Source organism: Microtus pennsylvanicus, chromosome 2 (assembly GCF_037038515.1).
Source record: "Microtus pennsylvanicus isolate mMicPen1 chromosome 2, mMicPen1.hap1, whole genome shotgun sequence".
Classification (NCBI taxonomy): Eukaryota; Metazoa; Chordata; class Mammalia; order Rodentia; family Cricetidae; genus Microtus; species Microtus pennsylvanicus.
In genome coordinates, this window is record NC_134580.1 from 123,253,302 (window position 1) to 123,268,253 (window position 14,952).

The 14,952-nt window shown below is 40.0% G+C and overlaps 1 protein-coding gene across 4 annotated transcripts in view; it reads right to left on the bottom strand.

Annotated features, from left to right (window-relative positions):
* The window catches only part of Ralgapa2 (Ral GTPase activating protein catalytic subunit alpha 2), a 257,852-nt gene that overhangs the window by 81,671 nt on the left and 161,229 nt on the right, over positions 1 to 14,952 (bottom strand). For all 4 annotated transcript variants that reach the window (XM_075962383.1, XM_075962381.1, XM_075962380.1 and 1 more), the window contains 3 exons: positions 12,025 to 12,148; positions 10,924 to 11,079; positions 4,702 to 4,860 (listed from right to left, as the gene is read on the bottom strand). In XM_075962383.1, the coding sequence (XP_075818498.1) occupies positions 4,702 to 4,860; positions 10,924 to 11,079; positions 12,025 to 12,148 (439 nt within the window). The remainder of the gene's footprint in view (positions 1 to 4,701; positions 4,861 to 10,923; positions 11,080 to 12,024; positions 12,149 to 14,952) is intronic.

A 14,952-nucleotide genomic window follows, 5' to 3' on the forward strand; every position in this document is an offset into this window, starting at 1 on the left:
TCTCAAAAAAAAAAAAAAGTTAACTGTTCTTCTTCCTTATATACCTATACTAAAGAAGAACATAGAAGAAAGAAAAACAAAACAAAACAAAAAACAAAGTATTAAATTTCTAATTTAGTCTAGCAAATATACTTTCCAGGCAATGGGCTATTTCCTTTCACAGTGGGGGCCAGCACAGTCCCAACACCCCCTTCCTTTGTCAGGCTAAAGAGCCAGCAGGTGTACACACATGCAGGACCTTATGAAGCCACTGAGAGGGGCCTGGAGATGTCCTGTCTCCTGGGTCAAGTGCTCTTCCCACTGTGGTAGCTCAGGAGTAGAGAATGAGAGCTCGCTTCCTGGCACAAAGCCTGGACTGAAGTTGGTTATGTGGTGTACATTCAGCAAGGAAGGGTGATAAACCCACAAGGGAAGACAAATATGTCAAGGGCTAAGTAAGAAAGAGGAGAATGGTGCCAACTTCTAAGGAAAAGCAGTAGAAAAGGGGATCTCAAAAGCCAAATTCCTGTGAGGTAGGAGGTAAGTTAATAATGGTGCTGCTGTGGGTTTCTTCTGTCTGCATCAAGGCCCTTTTGTAAAATAAATGTTCTCTATTCTTTGGCACCTGCTTGTGGGTGACTCAATCTTTTACAAACTGGACAAAAGGGATAATATAAATCCATATTACATAGGGAATTCCTCTAATTAGCAGTGCAGTGTATTAGTAAGAAAGTGTGAATTTAAAACGTCGACAAGCAGGTGCCTTTTTGCTACTTCTCATCACCACTTCTTTACTAAAATCAATGTTAACAATACATAACCTAAACTGAACACACTGCAGCAATCCATTAATAAGTTAGTTTAAGAAAACCAGTTCTTTGGTATTTTCAATGATCTTTTTAAAGTAAATAATCTTAGTATTTTCCAAAGTTAATTTACTTCCTTGAGAATTTTCTAGAATATTTTAAAGTAAATGATTGAATCTCCGAAGAATTATTTGGCTGAGATTAAGATAAATATTTAAGAAATTATAATATGAAATCAAGAGAAAATTTCAAAACCATGCAGCAAAGGCAAGCACACTCCCTGTATAATGGGGCAACTCCAGCAAAAACACAGATGCCCAAACTGGACTCCTCGTACCCTTAGTGCTTAAATGCTCTTGTGACTTCCTGCATATCAGTCCTCTGCTGGCTCCAGACAGAGGTCCTGAGCTAGGTATCACCTGGAAGAGGGGTACATTCCTATACATCTGCATGCATACATGCATCTCCACCCCACACACCCATGAAGCCACAAGAGAACCAGATACCACTTCAACAGCACCCACAGACAGTCACGGAAACTTGAATGGCTGACTGATGAAAATAGGCAAAAAATGTAAATCTGATAATTACATATTTCTTTTCTATGATCAAAATTTTATTGTGTCAATATTTATGGAGATGGGAATGGACTTATTTGGAAATCAATAATGAAATAATGCTGTAAAACACAGTTTTTTTTTTTTTTAAAAAAAAGAAAAAAGCAGAGGTTCAATACGATGTTCATAAAGTGAGCAGACCCTCTCAGCCATGAGGGTTTTGTGCACTCAAAAAAGCACACCCATGCTTTTTCAATGTACCATTTTACAAATGCGGGGCATTATTAAGAGGGGGCGGATTCTGCCAGGCACATAATTTGTATATTTAAAGAGGGTGTATGGAATGAAAAAGAGAAATATGTTAAATTTCAAAGGACTTGGAAGTAATGCTGCCTGTGAGCTTGTATTACAAATAGCCCCACATTATTACATAGGCTATTAATGAGGCCAAGTGAATGAAAGTACAATTTGAATATGCATGACTCTATCCAATGAGCAGGACTTTTGTGTACAGATGAGTTTTTCCCCCCTCCAAAAAAGGATTAAAATTATTCTTAGAGAAGTATGGCTGCCTAGAAATTAGTAAAATAAATACATTTAAACTAGAGTCACATTGTATTCATATGAAATATACAGGTGCTAAAAGACTGTTGCTGACTCCACCTATAATTTCTGAAACATTTGCTTAGTCTATCTTCTTACAGCAATATTCTTCAACCCAAGCAGTCGTGTTAGTATAATCTCTAAACAAAAATAATGATTTTGTTGGAGATGCCTAAAAGTAGCTAAGGTTAAGTAAACCTTTGAGTACAAAGTCTTCAGTTCCATAGTAAGAAGCACTAGTTAAAAGACTGGGGAATGGGTAAATTATTGCGCCAAATGGCTGAGAATTAATCTCTGCTGACTAGCTGTAATCTAACGAGGCGTCTGTGTCCCAGGGAGCCCGCAGCATGTCCCTGGCGGTATGTGCAGTGTGTCGAGTCTGCGTGGCACCCTTTGTCCTCGCTCACAGGCGGCCTTTCCCCTCATTGTCCATAATATCCTCATGCATCTGGGACGCGTGGAATGCATTCATACTAACAGACTTACCATTGTTTTCTCTCAGAAGCTTTGTTGAGCAAAGACTGCATCACGGTTACTGATAATTATATTGCTTAATTAATCAAGACAAAAAAATTTGCAAATCATTGCCTGGTTGCCAAGCAAGGAGATAAAAAATGACAACAATACAAGCTGAAGCAATATAACAAAAGTAACAGCTATCTGATCAGAAATTCTTATATAATGAAGCTATTAATGCTAAATCGGTTAATGTTAGCATTGCTCCAGGTGTCTCTACTTAGATGCAAACAAAAAGGCTAACATTATGGATATAAAAGGCCAAATGTTGCCATGGATTCTGTAACCTGATAGAGAGGACAGCCTTTTCATTTGATTAGGGAATGCAATTTAAATACCAGGGATTGAAGCCAAACAAACAGACTTTCCCTCCGAAAGCCTCTTGCATTCACCCTGGGGTCAGTGGTTGGTGAACAAAAGGTCAGCTACACTTGCCCTGGAAATGTCTGGATTAATTTTATTACATTGTAATGGTTTGTACTTTAAATGTAGGGATAATACTAAGTTTTCAGTTGCCCTATTATTCTCTTCTCCTCTTTAGGCTTTTTTGAGTTAAAATGTTAAGAAACTAATTTTTTCAATTCATCTTGTCAGAATTGATGACCAAGTTTATCTTACACATATTTTGTAGGAAAATTTAAAAAGTATATTAATGACTTTTTATGCACTTTATGCTACTTGGAGAAATGCCATTTTCTGACACAGCACAGTGAAATGAAATGCTTTCTATGCTCTTCATTCACTTTGAAAATGAAGGGCATTTTAAGGACATTATGACATTTTAGAGGACCATCCTGAAAACCAACTAATGAAACTAGTTCTACACTACATACATATAAAAGACAAATTTTTAAAAGCAAAAAAGGACTAAATCTCTTGCTTCTCTAAGATTAAAATTATAACTTTGATTCTTATAAGTAATTTTCTTCATGGGCAAATGTAAATGCTAGCACTGAGCCATTTTCTTTCTTTTTTTTTCTTGGTCACCTTCATATTTTATTCTTTCTTTTTTTCTGAGCCATTTTTTCTTACAGCACAAAACTGAAAACCTGACATTCACAGGGGTCTGACTCAGAGAAACACAAACATCTAATATGAATTCTGACCTCTTTCTATGAACAGAGAGAGAACTCCCCCTTTCATTAGGCCTTCCTAGATCGATAACGCCCACACAATGGAGAATTAACACATATGTTAAACTTAGAACTCTACTGATTTTATTTCTGTGACACTAACTGTATAAGAAAACCTAATGGCAGCCCTAACAATCACATGGCCAACAGAGAAGCAGCCTTTACCCTGATACCAGGCAATGTCTGGAGCTCTTTTTCACTTGTTAGCACGTCCAATGTTCATAATATAACTTTAGGTTGCAAATCTGAATTAATACAACAATTCTCATGACTTTTTTTTAAGTTTAAAAAAAATTCTTAGAATAATGATGAGCTCCTTCAGGAAAATGATTTTGGGGTGTAAATAAAGATTATATTTAATATCAAGCTGAAAAGAACAGTCGTTTTTTTTTCTTAAAGAGTAGATTATATGCTTAATATGTTTAATTTCAAACTTAAGAATACTCTTCCTAATGAATTAAAAGTAAAATAAGTCACTACACAAAGCAGTGTTAAAATACCAGTAAAGGCATGACAAGGATCGAAACTACAGCCGGTTAGTACACAGGACATAGACCATTGGATTGTTCCAGCCAGCCCTGTGATCAATACCAATTGACATGACTGAATTGATTCTGTAGCAAGGTGCTTTGATTGCTAATACTCATCATGTTGGCTGTGCTTCAGGGCCCCAGTGTCTTTGTGGACATGTCCAAAATCCTTCAGGATTGACCTCACATCACCAGTCAGGGCTCAGTGACCAATGCCCATGCATTAGACAGGGCTGGACTCTAGACCCACAGTTATTCCCCAAATAACCATGTGATAATGCAGCTTCATAACTTATTATTAATAATGTGCCACAGTTAAAAAATTATGACATTCTTAAAATTATAACATTTCAAAGCATTAAAATTATTTAAAATCCCATACATTTTTCTAACATAATTTTCAAATAACATAACATGAAATTTTGTGTTTATGATTAGAGTTCTTTTGAGAATCACAGTTCACTGAAATTCCTATCTAGCATACAGTTCTGACACTCATAGGACATTTATCAGTTATTTTGAGGACATGAATCCAGTGGAAAATGTAGGAGTCAGGGCAACAATGGAGAAAGCATACCTCAGGTTTCTTTGTTATCGTGATAAAGAACATATGATTCTTCATTGGGTAAATAATGATCGAAACGTCTCCAAAGGCTGTTGGGATAATACCCCTGCGGTAGTCTCTGGAGTGTTCAGACCAGACGATGTGAACCTCGTCATTCCCCAGGTGACGGAGCTGCAATAGCAAATTGGCTCTTTATTAACCGAGGTGATAACAACAGTTTATGAGGGGCTGTGGCTTACAAATTGAATTAGAAAACTTGGAGGCCAAAAGTATTTTAGTCCTAAATCAGGCTACTGCACTGATGCCTTAAGTGAGAATTCTAAAACGTACAGTTTCATGAAACTCCAGCCCATCTGCCAGGATGCACATTTGGTTCTAAGATCACACACAGAAGCCCAAGGGCACATTCCAGTGGGACGGAGGGGACCTCTCTGAGGTCTCCTTTTACACAGAATTCTATTTCTACATTAGTCCTACGCTACAGTGCTGAGAATGTTTCTCTGCAACTAAAATGACATTCATTTTTTTATTTAGCTATTACTTTAAATCTTTAAACCTCTTAATCCAATGGGCTACTAAGAAATAACAACATAAGGTAAGACAAGCTACTCCAACACAAGAGTTGACAAAAGTGTGAGAACTGGTCTTGAGATAAATTTTTTTGAGAAAAAGAATATAAGAAATTATATTTTTAAGGAGATAAATAGATTTAATTTAAATTAAAACTTAAATTTGGTGGGAATACTAGCACCCAGCACTTAAAGATTACCAAAATGTTCACATAAAATGCCATTTACCCTTCCCCCTAATTTTATGTAACTCCATCTTTATTATACAAGAAATACCTGCTCAGGAATGCTCTGTCAAGTACACAGAACATCATGGGAGAGAGAACCAGAGACCATGAGAACACACACACACACACACACACACACACACACACGGTACACTGAAACCCATACAATTGAATTATAATAAATAAATAAAATCACACATACACACACACAAACAAATCTTATACTGTTATAAGTAAATTTACAGTTTTGGGTTGGGCTGCATTCATAGCTATCTGGGACTGCAAGTTGGACATTCCTGATCTCAGCTTTCATCAAAAGCTATTTTACTGCTATAGCTCAAGTAGTTTAGCTCACTTATTTTGACATTTTATAAATAAAGAGACTGACTATAAACTCCAAAAACCCAGACTCTTGGTGTCTCTGAGAAGGCCATAGGAAGGTCTCTAGAGACCCTTACAAGCTCTTCCAGAAGAAATCTTACTAGATACAAGAACATCACTGATCAACTGCCTGTGTGGCGACCCCACAAAGCTAATCTGGAGAAAGCTGCAAAGAAATCATTCAAGAAGGCCTAGAAGATAACTAAAGGGAAAACAGACCACAGTGGTGAAAACATTGGCCCAAACTAAAGTTCTGAAGCTGGAAGGACTGGCGGGACCAGGGACTTAGAAGCCTTGGGGGAATGAGGTTTCTGCCTTGCATCAGGGAATGTTATCCAGCAACAGAAGCAAGAATTCTTGGACAGTATAAGCGACCAAACTTAAAAGTACTAAATAAAACTGAGATGTTATATTAGAGCATATGTCCTAGTCTTACCTTTAAAAATATAAAAAAATCATATTCTGGGATAGTGCGCATATTTGAAACATGTGAGCATGGACCTCATTTTCTTTAGAGACCATTTGATTATACAGGGAAACACCCACGGTAACCCAAGCACGGCCTCTTTTCTAGTCATCCAGTTACAAAGGCAGCTGCTTGTTGCAGTGCCTGTTTCTTTTTCACCCATGCCCTTCTGGAAGTGACTGTATCCATTAATTACTTAGAAAGAGACCTTTGTGCTATATGGAGTAAGGTATGGGATTCGACTGTGTCTGAATAGTGGCTCCAGAAAGGGGAGGCCCAGACTTCAGAGGCCCAGCACAAGTCATGATGATCCAGGACAACTGAATGGAGTCAACAACTTTGTAAATGCAAGCATAACCAGTGCATCTTTTTTTCTTCTTCTCCTCACTCCATCATTACCCCAACACTAGTATTAAAGGCTCCCAGGGTAGCAGGCAGAAAAGGAAAAACCGTAGCTCAGCCAACCCAGCTCCAGCATAGAAGTTTTGTTGTTCTTTTCTTTTTAAGACACTGAACACTCATGGCTGAAGGTGTCCCTCTAGCCCACTTTTCCTTTTCGTTTGTTCTTTCTGCAGTACTGGGGGTTGAACCTAGAGCCTTAGTAGCTCTGCACTGCTACTCTCTGAGTTACATTCCAGCCATTCTTAGCTCAGATTTCTGCCTGTCTGCGTTCCCCATTTCTTACAGGGCTTCCAAAGACCTTGTGACACTGTTTTGCCACTTAGTCCTTAAGTAGTGACAGCATGAGCGCTAGGGTTGCTAACAAGATAAGATGGACAGGTTTCCACGGTAAATGTAGATCTAGTTGAAACTTTGGGCAATAGGAGCTAACAGTTAAGAAATGAGTTATTCTGGAGTTCAGCTTACAGCCCCTATCCTACAAAGGGAGCTGGCCCTATACTCTTGGTTATGATGTTGGCAGAAATGACTGAATGGAGACAACCCATTTACCAAATATCAACCTTGTTGCTACCACCCAATGCCACACCCAAAACCTATAGTCTCTCCTTTCATCCACAAGGGCAGAATAGACTCTGAATGATACACTGATTATTGAAATTTTGCAGTTACTCTACCCCTTTCTAAACTGTGTTATTCAATTACATATCCCCAGTAAACCCTTCCTAATTTTATTTGCAGCAGTATTTTGAGAAAACTCTAGCATGGGAGAGCAGTGCCACACTGATTGACCCTTCCTTCCAATGTGGCAATTCTGCAATTAAGGAAGAACTATTTTTGTAATATTCACCATTCTCAGAGCTGCTTTCGGTGTCAGGCACCTCAGACTTCTGGACATGTTACAGCTTAATTAACTAAACCACAAAACCAAGAGCTTAGGCCACGGGACCAATTGACTGATACATCTAGAACAAAGTACAAAAATTACACCTCTTGTGTCTATAATAAGAACCCAAGTATGTAAAACTGGTATAGACAAACTACACACATTAGGGTATATCAGAACATAATGGAATATTCTAGAAACGTAAAGTGGTACTCAATTCAAAGGGGATTTCCATTTCAATGTCACTTTATGAGTTTTACAGAACTCTGATTAGAGGCCCTTAAAAATGCACCCACAAGTTTGCATGGGGGCAAGTCAACTTGACAGGAGGCATGCGTCTTCAGGAGGAGATGAGGGCCAGAATAGGAGTTGCATTCATGTGGGCTTCTGCTTCCACAATGCAAGACTCCAGAAGGCCTCAAGGCTTCTCTTCCCAGAACAAACAGGCTCTTGAGCCTCAAGAAATCAATCCCATGTCCTGCCATCCTTGGTCCTGACAGAGTTCTAAAGCTCCTCTGCCCGAGCTGTTCTGCCTGCTGCTGCCAGGCTACACGCCTGCACGCCACTGGTGACACCGGTCATGGTCCACACCTAATAGGCTGACCTCCTTTCCCGACTAATTGCATTACATCGCCAGCTGGCTCCAGAAGGAGTCGTCTGTTTGATTGAAGAATCTGGGCTCCTCAGTGGGCCCGGCTGCTACTTTTACTAAGTAACAGTCAAGCCTGACATCCCCATTGTTCAGCTGACAGTGTGCCCATCCTAAAATCTAAGTTTTATTTGTAAATTAACCAAGAAACTTCCTGCCAGAACAGAGCTGCTTAGAGACTGATAATGTGGGCCTTTCATCCCCTTTCACTCGCACTGTATCACTGCCAATTTGTTTTTCATGTGGCTGGCCAGCCTGAGGCTATAAAAGCCTTGTAAGACATAAGTGCAATTATAGTCCTGGAGTCAAATGAATTGGACAAATCCAATAGCACAGCTCTGTCCCCACTCTGCAAACCCCTACAGCAGTTAGATTAGCTGTGAAAAATCTAATCTAGCTAGAGCTAACAAATTTCTGCAGTGAAGGATCAAGAGTTCAGTATGGGGTTGCAACGGGATTGCAGAATTGAAAAAGTTCCCCCATGACAAGGGCAGAACAGAGCATGAACCACTTTAGAATTTTGCAGCTCATTTCTAAGCTGTTAGGGACAATTTAGTTAGAGTAAGTCAAGGAACCGGGGGCTGCCATTATGTGACTAATTTCCCTGCCTAACTAGGAGACATCCTGGTAAAGGGAGTTTATCGTTAATGATGCTAAATCTTAGCACTGCGCAAGGTTTCAGCTGCTGTTTGATTATTACAGTTGGGGTCTAGAACAAGCCTCGGGACATTATTTATAGCAGCATTATGTCAAGAAAACAGTATAAAAACAAACTTTAAAAAGCTTCTATATTTAAGAAATACTTCAAGACAGTTTAAATACAAATCTATCTTTAACACATAATTGTCAGTCACAAAAATATGCAATATGACAAGATGCAGAGTATGAAGACTTTACAAGGTACCCACAATTAAAAAACAAAACAAAATATGTGAGTATAGCGCAACAACCCCAGATTCTGGAAGCTTCCAGATTCGGTGAGCTACCAGATAGCAGGGTTCTCCTTTCCATGAACACTGCAGTCATGAGAACCCAAGATGGCCAGGCAGCTCTGTCATACCTGTGAGAACCAGCACATGGCTTGTACTCCCTCTAGCTGTGAGGTTCCCAGCCCAGGGAGGCCAGGGTAGTATGCAGGGCTATGTGAGTGAAAGGCTGCTGAGTTCCTGAATGCAAATTGTGCTTTGTGCATGTGAGACACTTGATCACTATGGAAATTGTCTGTGACCCGAGTTCTGATAATGTCTCCCATGCACTTTGTTCATCATGTATGCAGCCCAGACATCTGGGGCTACAGTGGTAAAAAGGCAAAACCAGAGACAAGAGAAATGAAGCAGATACAGTAGGGTCCATGAGCTAGTATCAATTATGTGGCTAATGGGGCAGGGAAAAATAACCAATTACACCACTGGACGATGACAAGGGCGATGGCCAGAGAATGCCTACTAGGTATCACACTAAGCAATTTTTCAAGCACCGTCTCACTTGACTCAACAGTATGGTGCCATGACTCCATTTTCAGTCTTATTTAATACATGAAAAACTGAGGTACAAGCTGGTGGTGAGACGCACACTTGAGCCTAGATCTGTCTGGCCCTAGTTCCAACCATATAGCCACACTGCCAGTGTACAGCCTCAGGCAGCACTTGAGGCACTGCCCTCAGTTCCTTACATTTGCACTGTTGTAGGAGAGCGGGTGTGAAGTGGGAATGTAGGCTCTGTCACCTACTAGCCCACAGGGTCAGCACACATCACCATAGCTCTAGGATGCCCCTCTCACCTAGAAACCTACAGGAGTGGTTTCCTTACCAGACTACAGTTTTATCCCATTAATGAGTTCCTCAACAAAAAAATAGGGCCCCTCAAGTAAACACTCTGCAGGCTGGGGAGTTCCTCTGAGGGCATAAGGTTTTCCTTTGAACTTCAGCAGAAACCACCCATAGGGTGAAAGGTGATGAACAAAGGGGAAGCAGCTAAGGTGGGACATCTGGGCAGCAACACACCTGCAGGTCACTTTGCCAAAATCTAGTAGCTTACTCTAGCAACACTGGGGGGTGGGGAGGATGCCTTCCCAGAGATTTCCCAGCATTTCTGTCATAAAGGCCACTATGTGCTGTGGCATTTGCCAGTCTGAGGTAAAACTATTTTCTCTCAGGTAACTGACGTGGAGGAAGAGCCAAAGCAGCCACACAGCAAACCCTTCTTCTGAATATATTTCTTTCTGATTTCAAATAAATACAATTTATACAAAATTAAAAATTTAAAGAAAGGAATGAAGAACAGCAAAAATGAAACTGGTCCACCACCCTATTCACATGAAAACCACTATGAAAATTTAAGGACTGTCTGCTCCAGCAAGGCCTGGCTTTGGTCCCCAGCATGTGCAGGAGGACATACAGACAGAAACCCAAACCACCAAAAACTCCTCAGCCCTCCCCTTGATTTTTGGGGTACATTTCTCCTTCAGTTCAGGGTTTGGTGTTGCTAAGTTGACCTTTTAGATCCAACACAACTGTGGCTGGAGGAAGAGTGACCCTGACTTTGAGGCCTGGGGAAAGCAGCCTCAGTGTGTGCCCAGGCTTGGTCACCATCCAAACCCAGAGAGCCTCGACTGCACATGAGTGCAGGGAGCTGCTGTCCCCAAGGAGCCGCCTTACCTTTTTGGTGAGTGAATCATCTGAATCTGATGGCATCCGAGTGGAAACGTGGAAAATGACTTCCACAGTTGAGGTAGCATAGTAAGGGGCTGTTTGTCCTGTGCTGCCGTTGCGCTGAAGACCACCCATGAACCCACAGTGGGTTGAGAGGTCCACCTGATGAAGGTCACAGAGCAAAAGGCGAGGGTCAGACGGGAGCTGTTCTATTCATTAGGCAGGAATATGAGTTGAAAACATAAACTGTTTTCATTTTAATATATTTCCTTCTGAATACAAATAAATATAATTTATATAAAATTAAAAATTTAAAGAAAGAAATGAAGAACAGCAAAAATGAAACTGGTCTGCAACCCTATTCACATGAAAACCACCATGACAATTTAAGGACTGTCTGCTCCAGCAGGAGAGTGCTTGCCTGGCACGTGCAAGGCCTGGCTTTGGTTCCCAGCATGTGCTGGAGCATATACAGATACAAAACCCAAACCACCAAAAACCCCTCAGCCCTCCCCTTGACTTTCAGCGTACATTTCTCTAAGTTCTCCCCCTCATGTCTAGGGTATGTCCATGTCTGCATGTGTCTGTACAGTAGATCCCTCCTATCTGACGGGGCTTGTAACACTTTCAGCAGTTCCCTGCAACCACAAATAGTACTGTGTTGGTTCTCTCTACACAGACCTGAGATAAAGAGACACCGTTGAGTGTTTTCAGTAAGTGAAGAGGTTAAGGTGCAGTGGAATACATTGGAAAGAGACACTATATTCGTGTAACTCTTGTTACATCATGCTGTTAGATTTGTTCTCTTTTTTAGATGTGGCCACATTTGTCTACTTTTGCCATAAACTGCCACCCATGGCTAGCTCAGCCCATGTGACTATTTAGTTCTGATGCAAAGCAAATGAAAAGCTATTAAGAAGCATAAGTCCACAGATAGATAGACTACTGAAAATAAGCCAACAGATTTTAAATTTTAAGGTCAATACATTCTTCAAGAACTCTAGGCATACTACATCTGAATGTAAAAATACACCTAAGAACATACACAACTCAGGTCTGTTTTACATACTGATAGTCAGCAACCACACAATGAATGAAGTTAATTACCTCCCATCCAAGACCAGCAACAAAGTCTTCATAGGCTTGGCTTCCTCTTTCATTGGCTAAGATGGAACACTTGTCTTCTTGACCTTCAGCAATGTAAAACACTGCTATCTTGTGTGTCTCACGGCTATAAATGTTCAAATTTAAAGGAGTTAGAATTAATAACTATATGTATATGTGTGTATATATTACTGTTATTGCCAGCATGATTCCTAATGGCCCTCCCGAGGGGTCAGTCACAATTTGAAGGTGACTGCAGAGGTGGTTGAAAGGAGACAAAGGGTAATGAAGCAGGAGACCACAACTCAGACATAGAGACACAAAAACAGCAGATATCAGAGCTCATCATCCACCAGGTTCTTCTCATGTTGGTAAAGAACAGTATCTTCTAAACCAATAGTTCTCAACCTGTGGGTCATGATCCCTCTGGGATCAAATGACCCTTTCATAGGTGTTGCATATCAGATATCTTGCATATTAGATATTTACAGTCCGATTCATAACAGTAGCAAAATTACAGTTATGAAGTAGCAACAAAATAGTTTTACGGTTGGGGGGGGGTCACCACAACATGAGAAACTGTATTAAAGAATCACAGCATTAGAAAGGTTGAGAACCACTGTTCTAAAGCATTTCCAGTAGACATGTATCATAACTAGGTATCTACCTACATTTCATTTGCTCTACTTTGACGAAAGGATACGGGTAGTTTCAAGACAGGAGCAATGAGACATGCTAAGACTTTATGAGAATGGCAACATTATTTGGGTATTTTCTTTGTGAAAGGATGTGTTCTATTCTGAGGGCACCGAATGTACTGGACAGTTCTTCTGGGAAGATTGTTTTGGAGATATAATCTCTTCTTTTGCTTGCTCCATGATAGACTGGTGGCAGTTTCCTGTTAAATCATATAAACATAATATGCACTTTGAAGAAAGGAGACCTGTTTGTTCATCTTTCTTTTTTTTCTTCACGTCCAGTATAGTAATTGATGCATAGTACAGGCTCAGCTAAGTCTCTGTTAAACTGACCAGATATTAGGCAGTATATCTGAATATGTAATTGCCAGTTTCTACAAATGATATGGTAAAGTATCAAAATAACTGATGCTCTATCAAGCAATTTGTTGATGGTTTGGAGATAAAAGCTCAGCTGTTGTACAGATGAAGGAAGCTTAATAAAGAACCACTCACTGGACAGCACCTTTGTCCATGAGCTTTATTCTGTCATAGCTTCAGTGGTAACAGAAGTACATCTCCACTTCTGGGCAGCCCCACCCTTCTCACATTTGCATTACATCATGAAAAACTGCATAGGAAAAAGCATCAAGTGCTTCAACAATACGGAAATGTTTCTATTGTCTAATTGCTTAATATCTCAACACTGTAATATGATTAGACATTCAAATTGGTAGATCTGGACTCCATATTTTAACAAATCCTCAAATATTTCCTTCTTCATGGTTATTTTTCTTCTTATTAAACAAGGCTAATTGAAGCTCAACTAAAAAGTTACATAAATCACAGGAGGAGGAACATTTTCTCCTATTCATTTGCTAGCTAGTCATCCCCCCATCACTCTCATGGAATAAATATATGTGAAGAAGAATCAGAAAATACAGAAAGAGCAGAAAGATTGGCTAATCACAGGAGCTGTAATAATCTGGCAGCTTAGATGATGGTAGCAGACATCCTAACCTTTATCTAAAAGGCTGTTTCAGAAAGAACAAAAGCACAGTCACTTGATTTCTTCCTGAAACCCTCTCTCTACATACGTAAACGTCCTTAGCATTCAAATTTTCTCTGTTCTATAAACTTGCCATACAAAAAACAACCTCAGGCTTATCTGAAATACATCAGTGTTTTATCCTTAAAGCCCAGGATTTTTCCATCCTGGGTCCTTGAGTGCTCATTTACTCGGTGTAGGAGCACAGAGGGCTAAGCTCAAATGAAGGACTGACTGATGTGGGTGTGAGGAAAGGTGACCTTTAGTTGTAAACATTCATCAAATTTCACATCCTCCAAAATATTAGCACTGCAGAGAGTCTGCTAAGATGCAGACACTGTGCCTGGCCTTATTAGTGCCAGGCTTTTGAAATGGTAATTACAACATCAACAGCACTTCATATCTACAAGCTGCACAACCAGTACATGAAGGAGCAGGTAATTCAGGAACACACATACATAAAATCAACAACACGCTTTCCTCAGTAGAATGAATTTCTTTTTCTTATTAGGAACAGACCAGAATAGTTCCATTTTCTTGTGTTGTCAGGTTTTAAAAACCAAACAAAGGAAAACATGTCTTTACCATTTCCTTCACTACACAGTGACAAGAAAGACCACAGTGATTTTGTATGTCCAGCCATCACACATAGTATAAAGAACCTAGCTGCAAGACTATTTTTTTCTCAAAACATGCGAAGAACGCACTGTTCCCGCACAACAGTGCTATAAATATAAATTGATACCGGGAGTAAATAGAAAGGTCCTGAAAGTTGAAGGACAATGTTTGCTTAGCGTCAGACCAATCTATAGCACAGGCTAGATTTCTCATAGCTGCCAGACTTAGTTCAGGTTTTTAAAAGGCAATCTTGAAAAATGCCCTTTCCCATAAAATGAACTGATGTGCATTTAGAGGCTAAGACAACCTAAGTCCAAGAGTTAGGGTTTTAAGTGAAGGTTAATCAAAGGGCAGAAGACTGCCAATCAGCTACCCAAAGCCATATTTTACTGCAACAGCACCCCAGGGAGCTAATTCAACTGCACCTCATGCAACTAGAGTGCATTAACATTCAACAAATTGGCTACAATTACAAGATACCAGTGCATTCACTTAGCACTGGAGAAGCAGGGAATAATTCAGCATATGCTGGAAAGCTGGGCTCGGGGTCCAAATGAATGTTTGTTTAACATCGAAAGATGAGAGTGA